Source organism: Phascolarctos cinereus, unplaced genomic scaffold (assembly GCF_003287225.1).
Source record: "Phascolarctos cinereus isolate Bilbo 61053 unplaced genomic scaffold, phaCin_HiC Scaffold_2;HRSCAF=192, whole genome shotgun sequence".
NCBI lineage: Eukaryota > Metazoa > Chordata > Mammalia > Diprotodontia > Phascolarctidae > Phascolarctos > Phascolarctos cinereus.
In genome coordinates this window covers 317753760-317774856 of record NW_027555625.1, presented here as the reverse complement: position 1 = coordinate 317774856, position 21097 = coordinate 317753760, and the positions used below count along the sequence as shown (strand labels likewise).

Sequence of the window (21097 nt, the reverse complement as noted above, 5' to 3'; positions counted from 1 at the left end):
AAGATTTTTGTCCCTGGCTGGCTCACGGACTCTTCCTCCCACCATATCCCCAAGGTCCATGTCTCTGGCAGCTAAACAAAAAAACTGTCTTTTCTCCTTCCCTGTCTGGTATACTCCCTACACTTTCCCATTCATAGCTCCCAAAGACACCTGGACCCTTAGATTACCTAATTAGCATCCCTGGCATTCCTTTCCCATGCCCCTTTTCCATGTAAACCCCAGCACCAGCCTCAGTTTCTTGAAGGTTCCCTTATGCCCAATTTTGCTCAAGTGTTAACAATACACTTTTTGCCACTTGACTAAGCGAAGGCTTGAGTGTGAATTCATTCCAACCAACCCTGCCTTGGCATTCTCGGGTCCCAGTACCCCAAAACTTCTTCAGTTAGGTGGCTCAGTGGATAGAGCACTAGACATGAAGTCAGAAAGATCTGAATTCAAATCCAGCCTCAGACATTTACTAGCTGCACGAGCCTGACAAGTCATTTAATCTCTATTTGCCTTAACCCGATAGAGAAAGAAATGGCAAAACACTCTAGTATCTTTGCCAAAAAAATCCCACGGACAGTATGGTCCATGGGGTCATGAAGAGTCAACACAACTGAAATGACTGAACAACAATATAGGTAAATGTATATAAAACTGATATTTATGTAGCACTTTAAGTTTTGCAAAGCACTTTATATACATGATCTTATCTGAGCTTCAAAATAACCCTGGGAAATCAATTGTGTCTCCATTTTAGAGCTAAAATGGTGAACTGAGGCTCAAAGAGGTTAAATGATTTGCTCAGAGTCACACAGCCAATAAGTGTGAGAGGAATTTGGTTAAGAACTTAGTTAAGAATTTAGTGGTCAGCTTAATCTCTGGATAAAGAAATAAAACGTCTGCATTTCCTGAACCTCAAATAGGGACACATTATCTGAAAAAGAGTATTCCACCAGCAAAGCTTTAAAAAGCACATTTTCTTTACTTGCAATTGGGACTGGTTTGTAAACATGTTATAAAGAATGGTCACCTTAGACACAGTTCCAAGCACAAACAGGAATTGGAAGTAAGAAGCAGCTTAGAAGCCTCCTAGGTGACGAAAGAAGGCACCCTTCTACAATTAAGATTTTCTCTCAACTATCCCACAAAGCACCAAAGGCCCAGTCAAATAATCAAGAGTTAATTTATCCCATTGTCTTCCATACAACCCCCTTTTTCCGCGGGACCCTTTACTCTCATTGAGCAGTGTGCCGCAATGGGAAGGGCCCAGGCCTTGCAACCAGGCAGCAACACTTGTTAAGAGTTGGCAACATTTTACTAGCTGTGTGACTTTTAAGACTCAGTTTTCTCATCCATAAAATGGAAAGAACAATCCTTGTACTAGCTCCCGGCAAATGGAGTCTTAGAGGAAATGCTTATGTAATGGAATAAATGATTTCCATTTTTGTACAGCATTAAGATTTGCAAACTGGGAAGCAAAAGAATTGTGGTGCGTCAAGTAATTAAAATAATTAGAATTACATAGCTGCTATCCCAAACAAGGATGCCAAAATTTCGAGACTCCTCATTCCTATTCCTGTTTTTTGCCACCCAAAGCCTACTACTGTCCCTTTAAGATGAGCTATGAGAAGGCGAATGAATGACAAGGCCATTGGCCAATCAGCAGAAGCCCCGTTTCTGGTTCGGGTCCCCACCTCTTCTAGCCGTTTTCCTGAACCACCAGGAGCTTAACGGTTGCTATGCGGACTGTTCCATGAAGGCTCTGCTCCTGGGGGTGGATGGGCCTCGACGCACAGATTGTGTGCGTATTTTCAGGACCCTTCTCGAAAGATTCACACCAGAGCTTTACGAAGATGGATAAGAGATTTTAATTAGGGATAAAAAACCTGTCATTGGAGCCCATTCTCGGGAGAAAATATTCTGGCATAACCTTTCCACCTCCGCCGTTTAGTTGGAACCACTTTCTTGGGCGGAAGTCTGCGGCGCGCCAAGACCAGGGCTGGAGCTCGGAGAAATGGCGGTCCCGGGTGAGACGTTGGGCATGGCACTGGCTTGGTCTTGGGGAGCGGACCCACGAGGTCCTCGTCTCCCAAGAGGGAGACAGTGGAAACTGAATGCGCTCCGCACTTGAGCTGGAAAGGCGTGTTCTCCCGCCCTTTCGGAACAGGGTCATCTGCACGTTCCGGTTTCGCAGGGGAGGGCAGGGAGGAGGGGAGGGGAGGGCAGGGAGAGATTCGCTGACACCTTACGGGTCCCCGAGCGGCCCATCCCCAGCGGGACGTCCTCCTGCCGTGGGTGCGCGCGGGGGTGGGGGCGGGGAGAGGGGTAAGGGGAGACGCTCTGGCATTGGCTTTGGGGTGGGGGATCAGAGGAAGCGTGATGTGGCAAACGTGTTTGGGGCCCCGAGCAGCGTCAGGGAAGGCAGCTTGGTGCTCCTGGCCGGACTCATGTTTCAGTGACGATTTAAAGTTAGCGAAAGGCTACCTCGAAGCAGCCCCGTAGGAATCAGGGAAGTCGGGAGAGTTAGTGTTATCCCCGAGGCCTGGAGAGGTGAAGTGACTTGCCCAATAGAAGTAGGAAGGGTAGGAAGACTTAGGTGGTACCCAGGAGGTGATTGATTAAAAATGTTCATTCATTCCCTCAACATGCCTTCATTCCATTCATTCCTTCGATCAGTCAACATGTATTAAACGCTTACTACGTGCCGGGCACTGTGCTAAGTGATAGGGATACAGAAAGTGGCAAAAAACAGCCCCTGCCCTCAAGGAGTTGACAATCTAATGGAGAGAATTCCAGGGGCCTGCTCCATTGCCAGCCTCCAGTCTTAGGCCCCAGGAGAGAAGGAAGGACCTAGAGACCATCTAGCCCAACCCTCTTGTTTTTTTGCAGATGAAGGATCTGAGGTCCAGGGACGCTAAATGACTCGACCATGGTCACATATGTACTAAGTAGGAGCTTTTGACACAGTTGATCATCCTCTTCTTGATACCTTATTCTCTTGGGATTTTTGGAACACCTCTTTGTTCCGGTTCTTCTCCTACCCATCTGACCACTCCTCAGTCTCTTTTGCTGGATCTTCATCTTGGCCATGCCCACTCACTCACTAAGGAGAGGTGGTGTCCCACAGGGCTCTGAGCTGGGCCCTCTTTTCTTCTTTCTCCCTCTATACTATTTATTTCCTTTGGTGATCCTATCAGCTCCTGTATATTAAGTTACTGTTTCACATATCCTTATGAGTCTTAACCTCTCTGCTGATCTCAAGCTGCTTATTGAACATCTTGAACTTGATGCACTGTAGACATCTTACACTCAATATGTCTAAAGGTGAATTCATCATCTTTCTCTTCAAATCCTCCCTCCTTCCAAACTTCTGTTTCTGTCAAGAGTACCCAGTTACTTAGGCTCACAACCAAGGATTCATCCTCAATACCTCTCTCTCAGCTCCCATATCCAATCGGTTGCCAAATCCTATCATTTCTACCTTCATAACATCTCTTGTGGATGCCACCTTCTCTCCTTTGACACTGCCACTGCCCTTGTACAGGCCTTTATCATCTCCCACCTGGATTATTGTAATAGCCTTCTAGTTGATTAGCTTGCCACAAGCCTTCCCATTGCATCCCATCCTCCACTCAGGTGTCAAAGTGATTTTCCTAAAGTGCAGATCTAATCATGACAAACTACTCAATAAATTCTAATGACTCACCATCACCTTCAGGACTAAATATAATAATAATTGCTTACATTTATGTAGCTCCTGTGTGCCAGGCACTGTGCTAAGCAGAAACAACCCTGGAAGTAAGTACTATTATTAATCCCCGTTTTATAATTGAGGAAACTGAAGCAAACAGATTAAGTGACTTGCCTAAAGTTACACAGTACATGAGGTCAGATTTGAACTTCAGTCTTCTTGACTCCAGGACCATTATTCTGTTCATTGCTTAATTTAATTGTCTCTAGCTATATAAACCCGCTAGTATTCAAAGCACTTTATAACTGTATCCCACTTTTCCAGTCTTCTTAAACCTTCTTCCCCCATGATCTTAGGATACTGGCTTCTTTGCTGTTCCTTGAGCAAGACTCTCTATATCCCAGTTGGGAATTTTTACTGACTGTCCCCAAACCTGGAATGTTTTTTCTCATTTCTGCTTTCTGGCTTCTTTCAGTTCCCAGCTAAGATCCCACCTTTACAAGAAGTCTCCCAATCTGTCTTAATTCTAGTGCCTTCCCTCTGTTGATTACTTCTAGTTTATCCTGTATATAATTTATTTGTATGTAGCACTTTGCATGTTTTCACTCATTGCTAGGTGCTAGGAATTGCTAGATGGGGAATGGAAAGTTGAGTGAGGAGCTTATGGTCTAGTAGTGAGGAGAAGACGAGTATACCAATAACTGATCTATAAGATAGAATGCTATAAGTGATAACAATTACTATTGAGATTAGAAAGGGGAAATTATATTTCCTGGTAGGGAAATAATGGAGAGGTAACATTTAAGCTGGTCCTTGAAGTATCAGTAGAATTTCAAAAGTAATAATAGTTTACAGCTATAAATACTTTACATTCCTGATCTGATTTGACTGCTGCAACAACCCAATGGAGTAGGTAATAATGTAAGTTTTATCTCTTATTTATAGATTAGGAATGGGCTCAGAGAGGTTGAGTAACTTGCCTAAAATTACAAAGCTAGTAAATGATGGGACCAGGACTCCAGCCTACCAGGAGGAAGTGGGGAGGGGGCTGTGGAAGAGAATATTGCAGGTGGAGGAATCCCCATGAGCAAAGGAACAGAGGAAGTCAGAGTCATGTTCAGGGAATGACTCTTGGTGCGGCTTGGATGAACTAGGAATTTTAACAACTGAGGCAAATTGTTTTGGGAGTGGGGTCTAGGACATAATTGCTTTTGGGAGTGGTTGAAGTAGTCTCAGTGGTCTAGAAATAGGTCACAGGAGTTGAGGTTGAAAAACTGGGAGGCCAAGGTGAATAGTAAGAGTCAGGAATTGGGATAAAGAAGAGACTGAATCAGGTACTGAATTTATTGGGGAAGACAGGAACCTCCTTCCCTTCTGTTCATGGATAATAAGAATATGGACAGAATGAAGGGAACTTTAAAGGAGAGGTAGTTGCTGAGTGATGGTAACAGAGGAAGGTTCTCAGAGTGGCACTGGGAAGCGAGGAATATGCCAAGTTTTACCCCTGGCCATATTTGAGTGAGAGTAGAGCAACCAGCTTTGGACAGGGCTTCTAGAGATGTGATATCTTTAGAAGAAAATTAGGTTTAAGGAAAATGATAAATACTGGAGAAGGTGTGGGAAAATTGAAATACTAATGCATTGTTGGTGGAGTTATGAATTGATCCAACCATTCTGGAGAGCTATCTGGAACTATGCCCAAAGGGCTATAAAACTGTGAATATCCTTTGACCTAGCAATACCATTTCTAGGTCTGTATCCCAAAGAAATCATACAAATGGGAAATGGACCCACATGTACAAAAACATTTATAGCAGCTCTTTTTGTGGTGGCTAAGAATTAGAAATTGAGGGGATGCCCGTCAGTTGGAGAATGGCTGAACAAGTTGTAGTATATGAATGTAACGGAATGCTATCTATAAGAAATGATGAGCAAGCAGATTTCAGAAAAATCTGGAAAGACATATATAAACTGATGCTGAGTGAAGTGAGCAGAACCAGGAGAACATTGTACACAGTAACACAGTAACAGCCACATTGTGTGATGACTAACTTTGATAAATTTATGTCTTCTTAGCAATGCAAGGATCTAAAACAACTACAAAAGACTCATGATGGAAAATGTTGTCCATATCCAGAAAAAGAACTGGGGAGTCTGAATGCAGATCGAAGCATACTGTTTGTTTTCTCTCTCTTTTTTTTTGTTTCTTCTTTCTCATGGCTTCTCCCATTGGTTCTAATTCTTCTTTACAACATGACTAATGTGAAAATAGGTTTAATATGAATATATATATTGAGCCTATATCGATTTACATGCCATCTTGGGCTGGGGGGAGAGGAGACATGGGGAGAAGATTTGAAACTCAAAATCTTATGGAAGTGAATGTTGAAAACTAAAAATAAATTTATAAAAAGAAAAAAAGAAAACTAGGTTTAAATGAGATGGGAGCCAAAGATGGGAAGGTTAGGGAGGGAGAGATCTAGAATGAAAGAAGTTTGTTAACAGTAGAGAAGTATGCCATGGGGCACAGTAGAAAGGGAGGGCAAAGGCTGAATTGTAAGGGAATGGGTTTAGGACTATGCCTAGGACATATGTAGTAGGTGCTTGACTAATGATTATTGATCCATTAAGAGGTGTCAGGGGAAAGCAGATTTTCTTTTCTTTTTTAACTTATCTAGTATTTTATTTTTCCCCAGTTACATGTAAAAACAATTTTTAACATTAATTTCTAAAACTTTTAGTTCCAAATTCTCTCCCTTCCTTCCCCATCCCCCCAACCCCCATCAATAAGGCAAGCAGTTAGATATAGGTTAGACGTGTGTAGTCATGCAAAGCATTTCCATAATAGTCATGATGTGAAAGAAAACATAACCAAAAAAAAAACCTCAAGAAAAATAAAGAAAGGGGTGTTTTTTGAAGTATGCTTCAGTCTGCATTAAGACACCATCAGTCCTTTGTCTGGGAATGGATAGCTGAGAATAGCTAAGTTATTCACAGTTGATCATCCTATAGTAGTGCTGTTACTTTGTACACAATACATTTCACTTTTCAGCAGGTCATATAAATCTGGGAAAGGAGATTTTCTCACCCAGACAAAAGGTGCTTTGAATTACAAGGATCTGAGAGAAACAGCAAGAATTTATAACTATGGTGCATGGGGAAATACCAAGTATAGCGCTATTAAAATGGCCCCAAGGCATTAATTAAAATGATGTTCAGATGCCCCTGCAGATCTTGACCAAAGTGATGCTCCCTTAGTTAATTTGATCGGTTCTCTAGATGGCAAGGTGTATGTGGATTATTTGACCAGAGATATATCAGCTGTTACTATAGTCCTTGATAAATAGAGCTTTTTTGTGTGTTTGGTGTGAGAGAGGCCAGAGGAAGGTGTAAGGCAACAAGATCTTGCCTTCCAAGAAGTTTTTAACTGGGGAAGATGATGGACAACACCAGTGAGAACCATTTGTGTTGATCTTGGCCATCTTGTATGGCCAAGTTTTCTAGTCAAGACAGTATTATAGGGTCTGGTTTTCTGCTGCCGTCCCTTTTTTTTTTTCCTCCAGTAGGAAAGCAGCCCAAGAATGAGATGTGATGGCTGTGGGATCCTAGATGTTAGCAGCCCCAGGCCAGTAGGGAAGAGAGAGGCGTCTCAGATAAGCTTGGTGGTCTTATGTTGGTTCCAACTCTAAGATATGTGAAAAGGGAGTTTGTGAGAGATGTTGACGATGGAAATCTAAGGTGGAAACAGACTGGAGGGCTCTTAATACCAATCTGGTATTGAGGAGCCATGAAGATTTTTGACCAGAGACTAACATGATCAGAGTGTATTAGGAAAATCTTTGTTATTTGGGAAAAGTTACTTCCCTCCCTACAAAAGTATATACTCTCCACAAAAATTCTCCCATACCTGTCTTGTATAATCATAGCAGTTATAAATGTAAGCAGCCTTTTCTGAGTTATCAATCACTTTAAATGGCATTGGGATAGGATGTGGCTTATTTAATAGTCGTTATTAAAATAAATATCTTTTTCCCCAGGTTCCAACACCATCTTACTCTTGGCCCTAACCATCACAGTCATCCAGGCCCTAACACCCAGCCACTACCTCACTCAGCGTGATGTTGAACGATTGAAATCCTCTTTGAATCAGCCATTTTCAGATATGGAAACTGCGTTCTACTCCATCGTGGGACTCAGCAAGCTTGGTGCACAAGTGCCTGATGTAAAGGTGAGGTTTAAGACTTTGGTTTGCCTCCCAGTTTCTAAAGGCTCCTTCATTGCTATCTTCATTTCTTTTACTGGAGGGTTTTTTTTTTTAATATATCTCAAGCTTAAGTAAAGGACAGCAAGAGTTAATTCAGTTCATACATTTTTTATTTCAATACAAGTAAGTATTAGGCGCCTTTTTCAGGCTGGGTATTGTGCAGTGTGGGACATGAAGAGTATGTGATTTTGTACCTCTAGGAGCTTATAGTCTATTTGGAAGGCAAGATATAAACACTTAAGAGCATTACTAATAATACAAGGTAATAGAAGATAACTACCAGATGAGCAGGTAGTAAGTAAACTCTTTAGATTCAGTGTTCTAAGAAGAGAAAGATCACCTTGAGGCTAGTATGATCTAGGAGGGCATAGAAGAGGTGGTATTTGAGCTGGACTTGGAAGGATCCATAGGATTCAGAGAGGTAGAAGGAGAACATTCCAGGTGAGAGAAATGACATAAGCAAAGGAAACATCCACAAAACATGTTGAAGGCACAGTAAATAAATGAATTTGACTGGAATAAAATGTTTATTCCCAAAGGCTATAGAAAGCCAGTGACAGTTTTGAGGAGCTCTAAAAGAAATAATCCACCAATATTCTTATAATTACAGGAGTAAGGCGTTTTTCCTTTATTGATAACATGTAGCTACATGGGAGAGAAGCACTATAGATTGCAAGTTTTGTCTGGATAGCAAGCATCTCTCCATGGGTACAGGAAAACAGAACTTATCGAAATCTTGGGGAAACAGCTTAAAATCACAGGGTTTAAAATTTTAGGAGGGTAAGGAGTCTAAAGAAATGGTCACAAAATTTCATGGGTTCATTCAACTACAAACTGTTGAGGCTTAGCAAATTCTATGGGAGACTCCAGAGAAAGGAGAAAGATAAAATACTAAAATACTAAAAGATAATGGATTATCAAAAATTACACAGACAAGTAGTACAAGCCTTTTGTTCTATCTAGAAGCAACAAATTTCCACTCAGTTTCTTCAGGCTAGCCTTCATAGTAACAAAGAGCTTTCTAAAAACATAGCAGATAAGCTAAGCAGACATAGGGTCCTATTCCCACATCCCCCACTTTTTGTGCATAAGGGAAATAAATTAACTTCAATATCAGGACCTCTCTCATGAGCATGATATGGCAACCATCCCCAGTTAAGGATAAATGATCCTCATAGAGGTCAAGAACGATGAAGCAGAGCTCATGTCTTTGGGAGAGATTAATATTACCTTGCAAAAGGCAAAGGAGAGGTAGCAGTGACCAGGGGCTGTGGTAATGACACAGGGTTATATCTGATACCTAATCCCAAGTGCTAAGATGATAACACAGGTAGAGGATATGAAGATATCTCAAACTCTCCAAGTTTCCCCAAATCTAGCCAGGTACCGAACCATTCAAATTGATCCTTTATTTTGGGGTCATTATGATTATCTCTAAGATTCTCAGGAGAAGGAGAAATGTAGATACAGCTTTGCTGTCCCTTCTTTGCTAATTAGAACATCTGGTTTGTCTAATCTGTGTATTATTCAGTGATATGAAACAGAGCAGGATTTCTACCATCCCCATGAAATATCCCCTGTGGTAGGCCTATGCCTACCACAGTGGTTTTTATTTTAAATTTTTCATATATTAGTGAATGACATTGACAAAGGTATAATCAGTCTCAAGGTTCTAGAGTTCTTTTGTGGCTATGAAGCAACTTTGTGTATTCTCTTTGCTGAAGATTGGCAAATCTTTTTCCTCAGTCAAACTATCTGCATTTGTTTTTTGTTACTTTGCACCTGAGGCTTCAAAAAATCCAGGTAAAGGTGGCAGATGGCCCCTTGGGAATGGGGACAGAGTTGAAATGGGAAAGCCTTGGCAATTTACTGTAGTTTTGTTAGTAAGAACCTGGTATGGGCCCTTTTAGCAGGGTTCTAGGGAAGTCTTTCACATAGACTTAAGGTTCCTCTTGTTCTTTGGGCAAGACATTTTGTTACCTCAGTGTGAAAAACTTTGACTCATTTCATTAGTGTCTTACGGTGATTCAGGGTAGTATTTTAAATTGTAGCTCAGAGAATTGTCTTGCCATTAAATAAGTCCAGTTTTCTTGTTAGTGGTAGACCTTATGCTCATGAGAACTGTGGGTAAAATAACTTAAGACTTAACTTTCAGTAAAATTTTAGCTATCTTATTTAAAATCTATTTTATCATTCAATTATATCTACAGACTCAGGTAATATGGGCAGGGAAAACATTTTTGGATTTGGAATAGCTTATGGATTTCTTTTATTGTTTGTCCTGATAATATGTACCTCTGCCCTTATTGATAAGGGCACTAAAATTAGGAGTAAATTCTTTTTAAGAGTCTTTTGCCAATTATAACAGTATATGGTTTTATGCCAGTGTGGCTTTCATATATCCTGAATACATACATACATAAAACAACCCATATACCTTCATAGGAATAGTATTTAGATATTTAATAAATTAATTTGTATGTTTCTAAAAAGTCCCCACAGCAAGAATAAGCTGTTCTCTTTGCTCTTACAGAATTACCTACATCCTGGTCTTGGCAATGGTGCTTCTCATGAAGTATTGTTGGACCACACAGGAAAATTTTTAGAGCAAGCCAACTTTGAAAAACAGTTTCAATTAGCTTTTTCTTTTTGCTTATGTGTACCATGTCTTGGTGAATAGGACCAAGGTACAAGATTAAGCACAGCCATATGCTGTAGGTGCTTGGGTTACAGTTTGCCAGTCTCTAAACATCTTTCTTAGTTTCTGGGACCTAATCTTAGAGGTAGCAGTATCCTCAAGAGTAGACCATCAGAGACCAGTTCTTAGGGAGGGGGAAAAAAACAACACAGATGTAGCCTGTGGTTCAAGAAGGGCATATTCTATACTCTTAACTGCTGAGCTTATCTCATGAGAAGAAATACAGGGGGAGGTTAGCCATCACTACTCTTAGGATGTATATAAGAAAGTTATTTTACCCACCACTATGAATTCAAGAATATTTAGTGAAATGAACGTATCATCCTTCATAGGTCAGAGGATTTTATTATAAAGGAGGAAGAAGGAAGGACATACTTGTTACAGTATTAAGCTTCTGTCACATCTGGTTCTGAAAGTAACAGATTGACCTTTTTTAGTTATGTAAAGTCAAGGTTCCTTTAACTCTGTTTGATTTTGGTTTTAAAAGTCAGAAATATTTTTTTAAATAGCTTATTTATACATCATTATTTCATATCATTCAAAGGTTGTAATGCCAGAACTTGTAGCCTGATAGCTGGGAAACCTTTGGTTCATTTGTGGGTCAGGGTTACCTTTTCCCAGCCTTCACAAGACTGACCTTCTCAATAATCAGTATCTGCTTGGAACTGGGTTTAGGAATGTGCCATTTAGCGCTTCCAAATTGGTAACACTTGTATCACTAATTTATCAGTAAGCATTATTAAGTACTTTCTATGTGCTAAGCACTGTGGAAACTGTGACAAAAAGCAGAACTATTGCTGTACTCAAAGAACTTGGGAGGAGGGGGGCCTGACAGCATATACATACATAGGTATTTATGACATGTATACAAAGTAAATACCAAGATAGCCTTGGAGAAGAATGTACTAGCACCTGGGTGTACCAGTAAAGGCTTTATGCAGAAGAGGATGCTTGAGCTGAGTCTTGAAGGGAGCCCAACATTCCAAAAGGTGAGGTAAGGAAGGAGATGATACCAGTGATGGGAGACAGCCAGTGAAAAATCATTGAGAAAGGAAATGGAAAGACTGGCAAGTAAGCCAGTATGGCTAGACCATAGTGTTTGTGAACCAAGTAAGATGTGTGATTTCAAAGGTAGGAAGGGGTCAGATTGTGAGGCACTTATTTTTTTTTGGTGGTTCTTTTTTTTTTTAATTTATTTTGAATTATCAACAATCATTTCCGTAAGCTTTTGAGTTTTAAATTTTTCTCCCCCTCCCTTCCTACCTCCTTCCCCAAGATGGCTGCCATCTGATATAGGCTGTACATGTACATTCCTATTAAATATATTTTCATGTTAGTGATGTTGTAAGGAAGAATTAGAACCAATAGGACGAACCACCAGAAAGAGGAAATTAAAACACAACAGAAGAAAAAAAATAGCAAATAGTGTGCTTACATCTGCATTCAAACTCCATAGTTCTTTCTTCTTTGTGGATAGCATTTTCCATCATGAGGCCTTTGGAGATGTCTTAGATCCTTGTATTGCTGAGAAGGGTTAAGTCTATCAATATTAGTCATTGCACAATGTGGCTGTTATTGGGTACAACGTTCTCCTGCTTCTGCTCACTTCACTCAGCATCAGACCATGTAAGTCTTTCCAGGTTTTTCTGAAGTCAGCCTGTTCATCATTTCTTATAGCATAATAGTATTCCATTACATTCATATACCACAACTTGTTCAGCCATTCCCCAGTTGATGGGCATCCTCTCAATTTCCAATTCTTTGCTACCACAAAAAGAGCTGCTATAACTATTTTTGTACATGTGGGTCCTTTTCCCATTTGTATGATCTCTTTGGGATACAGCCCTAGAAGTGCTATTGCTTAGTCAAAGGGTATGCATATTTTTATAGCCCTTTGGGCATGGTTCCAAATTGCTCTCCAAAATGGTTTGATCATTTGTGAGGCACTTTAAATGTCAAGCAAAGGAGTTTTTATTTGATTCTAGAGGTAATAGGGGACCTCCTGGAGCAGGGGTGGGGAACTTGTGGCCTGGAGACCACATGTAACGCTCTAGGTCCTCATGTGCGGCACTTTGACCAAATCCAAACTTCACAGAACAAATCCCCTCTATAAAAGGATTTGTTATATAAAACTTGGACTCAGGCAAAAGGCCCCACCCAAGGACCCAGAAGGCCTTGAAGCCACAGGTTCCCCACCCCTGTGGGCCTGGAGTTTATCAAGTAGAACTGGTAACCTAGTAAGCCTTGTGCTATAGGAAAGTCACTTTAACATGTCTATAAAGGGTAGATTGGGAGACTTGAAACAGGGTAGCCTATGACTGGCAAAAGGCAATGAAGAGGGGCAGCTAGGTGGTGTAGTGGATAGAACTCTGGCCTTGGAGTCAGGAAGACTCAGTTCAAGCGCAGCCTCAGACATATAACACTAACTTTGTGACTCTGGGCAAGTCACTTAACCCCAATTGCCTCACCAAAAAAAAAAAAGGCAGTGAAGGCCTGGATTAGAGTTGTGACTCCGTGAGTAGAGAGAGGGAGACTTTTGGAAGAGATGTTTTGGAGATAGAATTGACATTTGTCATCTTTGGATATATTTCCACAGTCAAAGTGAGATCATAACCTTATAATAAGTAAAGCAATTTACATTCCCAAGAAATTCCATCTCACACAGTAAGTTCCGCTGCTTACAATTAAAGTAAGATGTAATTACACATCTGTGTAAGGTATTTGTTTAAAGGTGTAGCATAATACATGACAGCCATTAAGATTAATTCAGTAGAGTCCAGATTTTTCAGGGAACAAATCCCCACGTTCTTTATCACATTTTAATAACATTCTATAACGTATTGGTTCTTATGAACTGCACTATTTTTAAGCTCTGCTTTGTGTTCTTAAAATTGGCTCTGTCTGCTCTTAAAAGAATCTGATCTGATTTGAATAAATTCAGTATCAAAATAATACTAATAAATTGTTGTAAAGCACCATTTTTCCCATTGGTGGGAGAGGTTGAACAAGACACAGATACCTTTAGTCATTTTGTATAGAAAGGCTAATATACAAATGTATAAATTGTATAAAATCCACGTATCCTTTGGTTATTATTGTTCTGAAGTTTTAAAGTCCAAGCCCAGTTTTCCAACTCCTGTTGGTGTCCCCACCCCCCAATCTGTGATACCTGATGTCAGTCTGACTTAAATTGCCCAGTTCTAAGGTTACTTCATGATTTTAGCTTTCTTTTCCAGACCTACATCAGAATGGCCACATTGGTGAAATTAAGCCTGAAAATCATTAGTAGTCTCCCTAACTTCTTGGAAAAGAATTATCTCATTAGGAACATACTCTTGACTTAACCAGTTACTAACACGGAGCGGCTTATTCAGACTGGTTCCCATTAATTGACATTTTTCCACAAAAAAATGAAGCATTAATCTTCATGAGAGAAAATAAAATAATATGGTTGGTTGCAGATATTTAACGTTCTTAATTTCCAAATTAACAATTCGAAATAAATCCAGAGAAACTCCCATATAAAATTCTTTACAAATTCAGGTGTATTCCTTTTTTACTCAGTAAGTTCATATTCAAAATATCAGGCATATATTTTGTATTTCTGTAGAGTCATTAGTTTAAACTCCATAAATCTTAGTAACAAGAGAGTCTTTTCTTAACACAGTTTTGTTCTCATAATTGATATGATTTCTTCCTATGTCCCTTGATTGACCAGATCATGGGAAGGTAGTGTCACAATTTTGTTCTCATAATTGATATGATTTCTTCCTATGTCCCTTGATTGACCAGATCATGGGGAGGTAGTGTCTTCTCAAATTTTTATCCTTTTTCCTTTTTATGAGGGTTAATCCTACAGACTTGAAAGAGGGTATAAAAAGCCCAGCAAGTTCTTGCCATTATTCAACCATATAAACAATACCATCCTTTTTCTGGAATCCTTCCTAGCTTTGCTCTGTCAGGCTCTTAATAAATACCTAACCGTTTGGGCTTTTCTTCTTATTACCGTTTAAATTCTTGTATTTTTTTTTCCCCTTTGAGTCATCCCAAGTATAAAACTTCCACTTTTCTGGAGCTAGCAAGACCTAGGCCTCTACAGTATATTCAGACAACAAGCCAATGTACTTTTGGAGAAGACAAGGCAGGACAGATTTAAAGTACTTCCCTTCTTTTGTACCAGATCCCATTCCTCTCCCATTTAGCCTGTACATACAGTAGAAATGAAGGCAGCCAGTGCTGACAAAGACCCAGTAGCTTGATCATATAGGAGAATTTACGAAATAGATACTGTTGGGCTCATGGCTCACAAACAAGAACGACAACCATCAGGACCTGTGTCTCCTTTCCTGTAACTAACCTTATGATAGCTTGAATGAATCAGCAGTAAGAAAACAGACAGACATAGAGATGGATAAAATTCTGGCAACCAGGACCTTAGGGGGGAAAAGCCAGCAAACTTGTGCCTATAAAATCAACAGACAATAGAACCTTTTCCTGGGGAAGACTTGTGTTTTCTTGACAGGACTAATAGAATCAGAACCACAAGAGTAGAGGACAACCTTAGTTATACCCAACAGTGTGGCAAGGCATTGGCGGTCACAAAAACAGCAAAGTCTCCTTGAGTCAGAAATATAACAGATCAGGTACAGATGGCAGAAAGTCACCCACCCAGAGGCATCTCTGAGGCTGGGGTGGGGATCTCCATGAAGGGCCAGCCTTCAACCCAGAGCAGCTACCAAAGCTGCAAAGCCACTCATTTTGAAGAGCTTCTATTGAGAAAGAAATCAAACACACACAATCCATCTTGGGGAATTCCTTCTCAGAAATATGTGTTGGTTAAGCCAGGCAGTCTAAGACATCTGTGTATTCATTTCCTCTCAGAGATTAAATCTCTCTCACTTAGAGTGGGCCTAAAGAAGAACCATTAAGGTCTGAATCCTGCCACTTCCACCCCCCAAAGCCAGCATTCTGGGATCGGGGAACAGCTACGGCATCTGACTTCAGACCCAGGACTGTAGGAGAAATATTCTAACAGGCTTCTGCTAACTGGCCAAGACACGTTGTTTTCTTGTGTCTACGTGAGAGAGACTCATCCAGAGAGTAAGAATCTCTCATTCTTTGCACTAGTAGCCCGAGCACCTGGCCTAGTTTCTGGCACATACTCACTGGGCATTTAATAGACATTTGTTGATTGATCAAGAGTAGGCTTAGAGGCCAGATTCCACAGGACTAAGCTAAAGAAAGTGGAGTTTAAATAAGAAAAATGTGACACCCATATGCAGGGTAGCTTTAGAAAGGGAGCCTGGGAGACTAGTCAGGCTATTTCAGCAGTCCAGAAACAAAGTAATAGCTTACATTTATAGATAGTTTTAGGGTTTACAAAATACTTCCCTCACCTGAGCAAGATTTATGGCAGCAATGACAATAGAAAAGAAGAATGGAAGCAAGAGACATTAAAAAAGGATTAATTGGCAGGACTTTATAGATTTACTTGACAAATGCTTGAGGGAGGGGGAAGATTTCAAAGATGTTTTTAATTTTAATCCTGACTGACTTAAGGAACAGTAGTACTATTTATTTTTTTAAAAATTATTTATTTTTAGAGTTTTCAACATTGACTTCCACAAGATTTTGAGTTCCAGATTTTCTCCCCATCTCTCCCCCACCCCCACCCCATGATGGTATGCATTCTAAATACCCCTTCCCCCAATCTGCCCTCCCTTCTATCACCCTCCCCTTCTCTTATCCCCTTTCCCTTCTGTTTTCCTTTAGGGCAGGATAGATTTCTATACCCCTTTGCCTGTATATCTTATTTCCCAGTTGCATGTAAAAACACTTTTTAACACTCATTTTTAAAACTTTGAGTTCTGAATTCTCTCCCATCCTCCCTCCCCACCCACTTTCCTTGAGAAAGCAAGCCATTCGATATAGGTTATACATGGGTAGTCATGCAAAACGCTTCCATAGTAGTCGTATTGTGCAAGACTAACTATATTTCCCTCCATCCTCTCCCTCCTCCGGTTTAGTCTGTTCTCTCCTTTGACCCTGTCCCTCCTCAAAAGTGTTTGCTTCTGATTACCCCCTCCTCCAATCTGCCCTCCCTTCTGTCATCCCCCCCTCCCCCATGTGCTTCCCCCCATTTTCCTGTAGGGTAAGATAGATTTCCATATCCAATTGAGTGTGTATGTTATTCCCTCCTTCAGCCAAATCCAACAAGAGGAAGGAAGAATGATAGTACTACTGACAGAAATAAAAAAGTCAGGATTTGTTTTGTTTTGCTTTGTTTTTGGCTTTAGACATTTAAAGTTAGATTTGGTGGCAAAACATCTAAATGGCATCATCCAGCAGGCAGCTGGGGATGTAGGAGTAAGTTGGCTACACAGAGGTGTGATCTTTGTTGAGTTTGGTTCTGGACAAACAGGAATTGCATGTTCTGGTAAGCGTGCTAATATTTTGTAAATGGGTTAGAACTCTTAATTCAGGATCTTGATATTCATAATTTACTAAACATTGTCTTATGGAATTTATAGATTGGTTTAGAAAACAGCCTAAAAATGCTTTGGGGCTATTGATTGTAGTAAAATGTTGCTTCCTAAATTATACATTCTCTTTATTTTATGAAATATCTAGAAACTATGATATGAAAGATATATATGTGATAATAGCAGATTGTACCAAGGCCTCAAAGCTGTTCAATTTGCTGTCTAGCCAGTTGTTTGGACTGGACCCATCAAATTGAGAGTTATATCCTATTTGCTCCCATTTCGTTGCGTAGTGATGACATGACTCATTTTTCGTCTCTTGCTTTTTCAATTGGTGATAGAGATCTCCAAGCAGGGTATTGTTTTGCTTTTTGAAAACAGGTGAAAATATAGGTTTGACATTTTTAGCAGTGTTGGGAAGTGAATACATGAATTAAAATGGAAAGGAGTTATAGGAGTAAAGAGAGAGAGCCTTGTAGAATTCTTTTGAAATACAGTGTAAGAAGACTGTTCTCACTGCTTGTCAATCAGTTGACTGGGACTTTTCAAAGTTTAATGCTTTTGTAAAGTCTGATATGTGCCTTCCTCAAAGATTGCTGTTTCTATTATTAACTTAAGAAGCAGCAGTTTAAACTATAGTATCTTACACTGTGGGAAAAAAGACACCGAGTTACTCAAATTCACTTTAGCACATACACTTTAAAAATGCATTGCATTGCCCTCAAACTTCTAGCTGAAGTAATTTCACACAGATCTGTTTTAGTATCTTAATAACCAGATGTTATACTACAGCTTTTCCACAAGATGGAGACAAAGCATATGCTTAGCAAACTTTTTACATAGAGGAATTTGCGTGTTGCAGTAATTGGTTTCTCTTTCTCCCTGACTTAATTTACAATCTTCTAAAAGGTTTTCTTGTTTCCTTCCTTTCCACAATTGTCATTTTTTTCTAGATTCTTAGTTTATTCAGAATTTTAATGGAAATTCAGAGGTTTGTTGGGGTTTTTTTTTTAGATTCTTATTAATTGCTAAGCCATTTTTATTTTGTTTTTTAGGAGTTATTGGTTTTGTTCTGTTTTTGTAAGGTAATTGGGGCTAAGTGAGTTACCCAGCGTCACACAGCTAGTAAGTGTCAAGTGTCTGAGGCCAGATTTGAATTCAGGTCCTCCTGAATCCAGGGCTGGTGCTCTATCCACTGTTCTACCTAGCTGCCCCCTAAGCCATTTTAAAAATTTGTTTTGGGAAAAGACTCATGAGAGAAAATGCTATCTACATCTAGAGAAAGAACTGTGGAGTCTGAATGCAGATCAAAGCATATTATTTTCTTTTTTTGTTTTTTTCTCGTGGTTTTCCCCTTTTGTTCTGATTCTTCTTTCCCAACATGACTAATGTGGAAATATGTTTAATATGATTGTACATATATAGCCTATATTAGATTGCTTGCTGTCTTGGGCAGTGGGGAAGGGAAGGGAGGAGGAGGAAAAATTTAGAACTAAAAATCTTCTAAAAGTGAATGTTGAAAACTAAAAATAAATAAATTTTTAAAAAATTTGTTTTTGGAATAACTAGAACATGTATTATATCCTCACAAAACAATATTTAATGATGTTGTCTGTGTGAGAGTACCACCTTAGTATTTCTAACTTTAACTCAGTGTGCATCATGAGGTAAACCACAGTTCTACTTCTTTCAGTGAAAAATAGATGATCATAGGATAGAGTCATGTGTAAGTCAGTGTAGAGATAATCTATTATACAAGGTACTTGGGATTTTCCCCATTCCTCTTAAAATCACTACTTAGTCTTCTTTCTTTCTTTTTTTTCTTTAGCAAGCTTGTACCTTCATCAAGTCCAACCTAGATCCCAACAATCTTGACTCCCTTTTCTATGCTGCACAGTCCAGTCAGGTACTTTCAGGGTGTGAGGTAAGTCAAATCTCTTCAATCTAATATTACAACCACTGAACTACACAAACCTCTTTTGACATCCTTCATGTTATTGGGGTTTGGGGGAAGAATTGTTTGGGGTTTAAAAAAATAAAAGTATTATTGTTGTTGTTGTTGTTGTTTCCTAGAAGTTCTTTTTATAGCATTAATGAAGAGTTTAGTTTTTGCTTTTTTTTAATATGAAACTTTTTTTTTCCTGAATTTTGACTTTTTACGGCCTTATCTGTCTTAGAAGACAAGTGAACAATCCTTCTTGTAACAGTTTTTCCCCTTGCTGTTTAGAGATATCTTGATTTTCTTTTCTATCCCACCTTTTTTCTTGAAACAAAAGGAAAGAATAATATGTATGACAAATCCCTCCTCACCAAATTTCTAGAATGCTTATATTCCTGAATGTAGGACAGCCATTGTGCAGAGAAAAATGACCGTCCGAGTTAGGGATCAGAAGCATTAAAACATCAATGAGGATGTGCTGGCAAGTTTGATGCCTTTCCAGCATCACTTTGCTGTGACCAGAGGGAAGGGACCCTAGATTGCCTAGTTGCTTATACTGGATCTGAAATCCTCTGTGTTTCTACTATTCTTTCATAGATTTCTATTTCCAACGAGACCAAAGATCTGCTCCATGCAGCTGTGAGTGAAGATTCATCAGTCTCTCAAATCTACCATGCAGTTGGAGCCCTCAATGGCTTTGGCCTTCCTTTGGCATCTCAAGAAGCACTCGGTGCTCTCACTGCTCGTCTTAGTAAGGAGGAAACCGTGCTGGCGTGAGTCATTGTTAAGAAGCATTTCTTCAACTCCTAATAACCTGCAATACTATCCCTGTCACTGTGCTTAGAAAGTTGAATAGACAAGTTTTGCCCTCTAGGAGGAAGAAAATTACTAAACCAAGACATGAATGGACCATAAGGTATAGAGTCAGAGACAGAGGTAGGAAGGATAAGTTAATCTCATGGGTAAAGACTAAAAATAAGAGAGAGTATGTAATTGACAATAATATCGATTTACTAGGATTCATCAAGTATTTTCCTTACAGTAATCCTGTGAGCTAGGTATAGTTCAAGCTAATAATTATCATCCACATTTTACAGAAGAGACTCAGAGAGTTTAATTGATTTGCCCAAAATCACACAGCTACAAGGTATTATTAGAACTGGGTTTTGAACCCAGGTTTCCTACTTTAGGACCAAATTTCTCTCTGTGACATCACATTGCCTCTCAGTGATTAGTCATAAGGAGTTAGTTCTTTGTCTAGTCTGGCTGTACTGAGGATATTCCAAAAAGAAGTAAGGCAGAGTTTTAGGAATTCTTTAAATGAGATAAAAGTTGCTGGTGGCAGTTGGGGGGTGAGGGAGGGAGGTGAGAAAGAAAGGCTGTGGTGAATGAGGAAGGGGTTCTATATAGCAAATAGTCTAATGCCTTGAAAAAAGCATCTTCAATAGTAGTGGCTCACATTCTAATTTATTTAGTATTTAAAGCAATCTAACTTTTTGGATGGGCCATTTGTCCCCCTTACAAAGTAGATTTAAGAGAAAAAAGAATTTGAAAGTTGCCTATGTTGAATATTACAAATAAATCACCACAAATTGTTTGCATTGTGTTAGTTTGCTTAATACTCTCAAAAGGGAAGCAAATTGATGACTACGGAATAAGTGTTTAGTAAGGCTCATGACAAAGCTATCACTCTATAGCTAAGCAGATTTATTTTCATTTTTGAACTTCCTTTGAGAACTTCATATCTATGACATATCCCAAAACAAGAGGAAAGTTGTGTTTTAATTTTAAAATCCTTTTCTCTTACCTTCCTAGCTTTTTTCTGAGCTTTGTATCTATTATTGGAAAATGCTGAGATCTTGGTCATGTTTAAAGTTCAGTTTCATTCCCCAGCTGCATCATAGTAGTGATCCTTAAAGACTGTATTTCACATTGACTCTCATGCTTTCTTTTAGTGAACTAGCACTTCCTTGTTTTATAATAAAACATTTCAGTGGAGTAAGTTTTCCAGGGAACGTGGTAGAATTGTTGGAGATCA

General features: G+C 39.5%; 1 protein-coding gene across 3 annotated transcripts in view; it reads left to right on the top strand.

Moving 5' to 3' along the window:
- Positions 1-1745: 1745 nt before the first annotated feature.
- RPN2 (ribophorin II) overlaps positions 1746-21097 on the top strand; it is a 55124-nt gene continuing 35772 nt past the window's right edge. The window contains exons 1-4 of one of the 3 annotated variants that reach the window (XM_078150222.1): positions 1746-2012; positions 7714-7904; positions 18949-19044; positions 19657-19832. In XM_078150222.1, the coding sequence (XP_078006348.1) occupies positions 2000-2012; positions 7714-7904; positions 18949-19044; positions 19657-19832 (476 nt within the window). In that variant the 5' untranslated portion in view covers positions 1746-1999. The remainder of the gene's footprint in view (positions 2013-7713; positions 7905-18948; positions 19045-19656; positions 19833-21097) is intronic. The other 2 variants (XM_078150223.1, XM_078150224.1) reach the window with 2 other exon arrangements.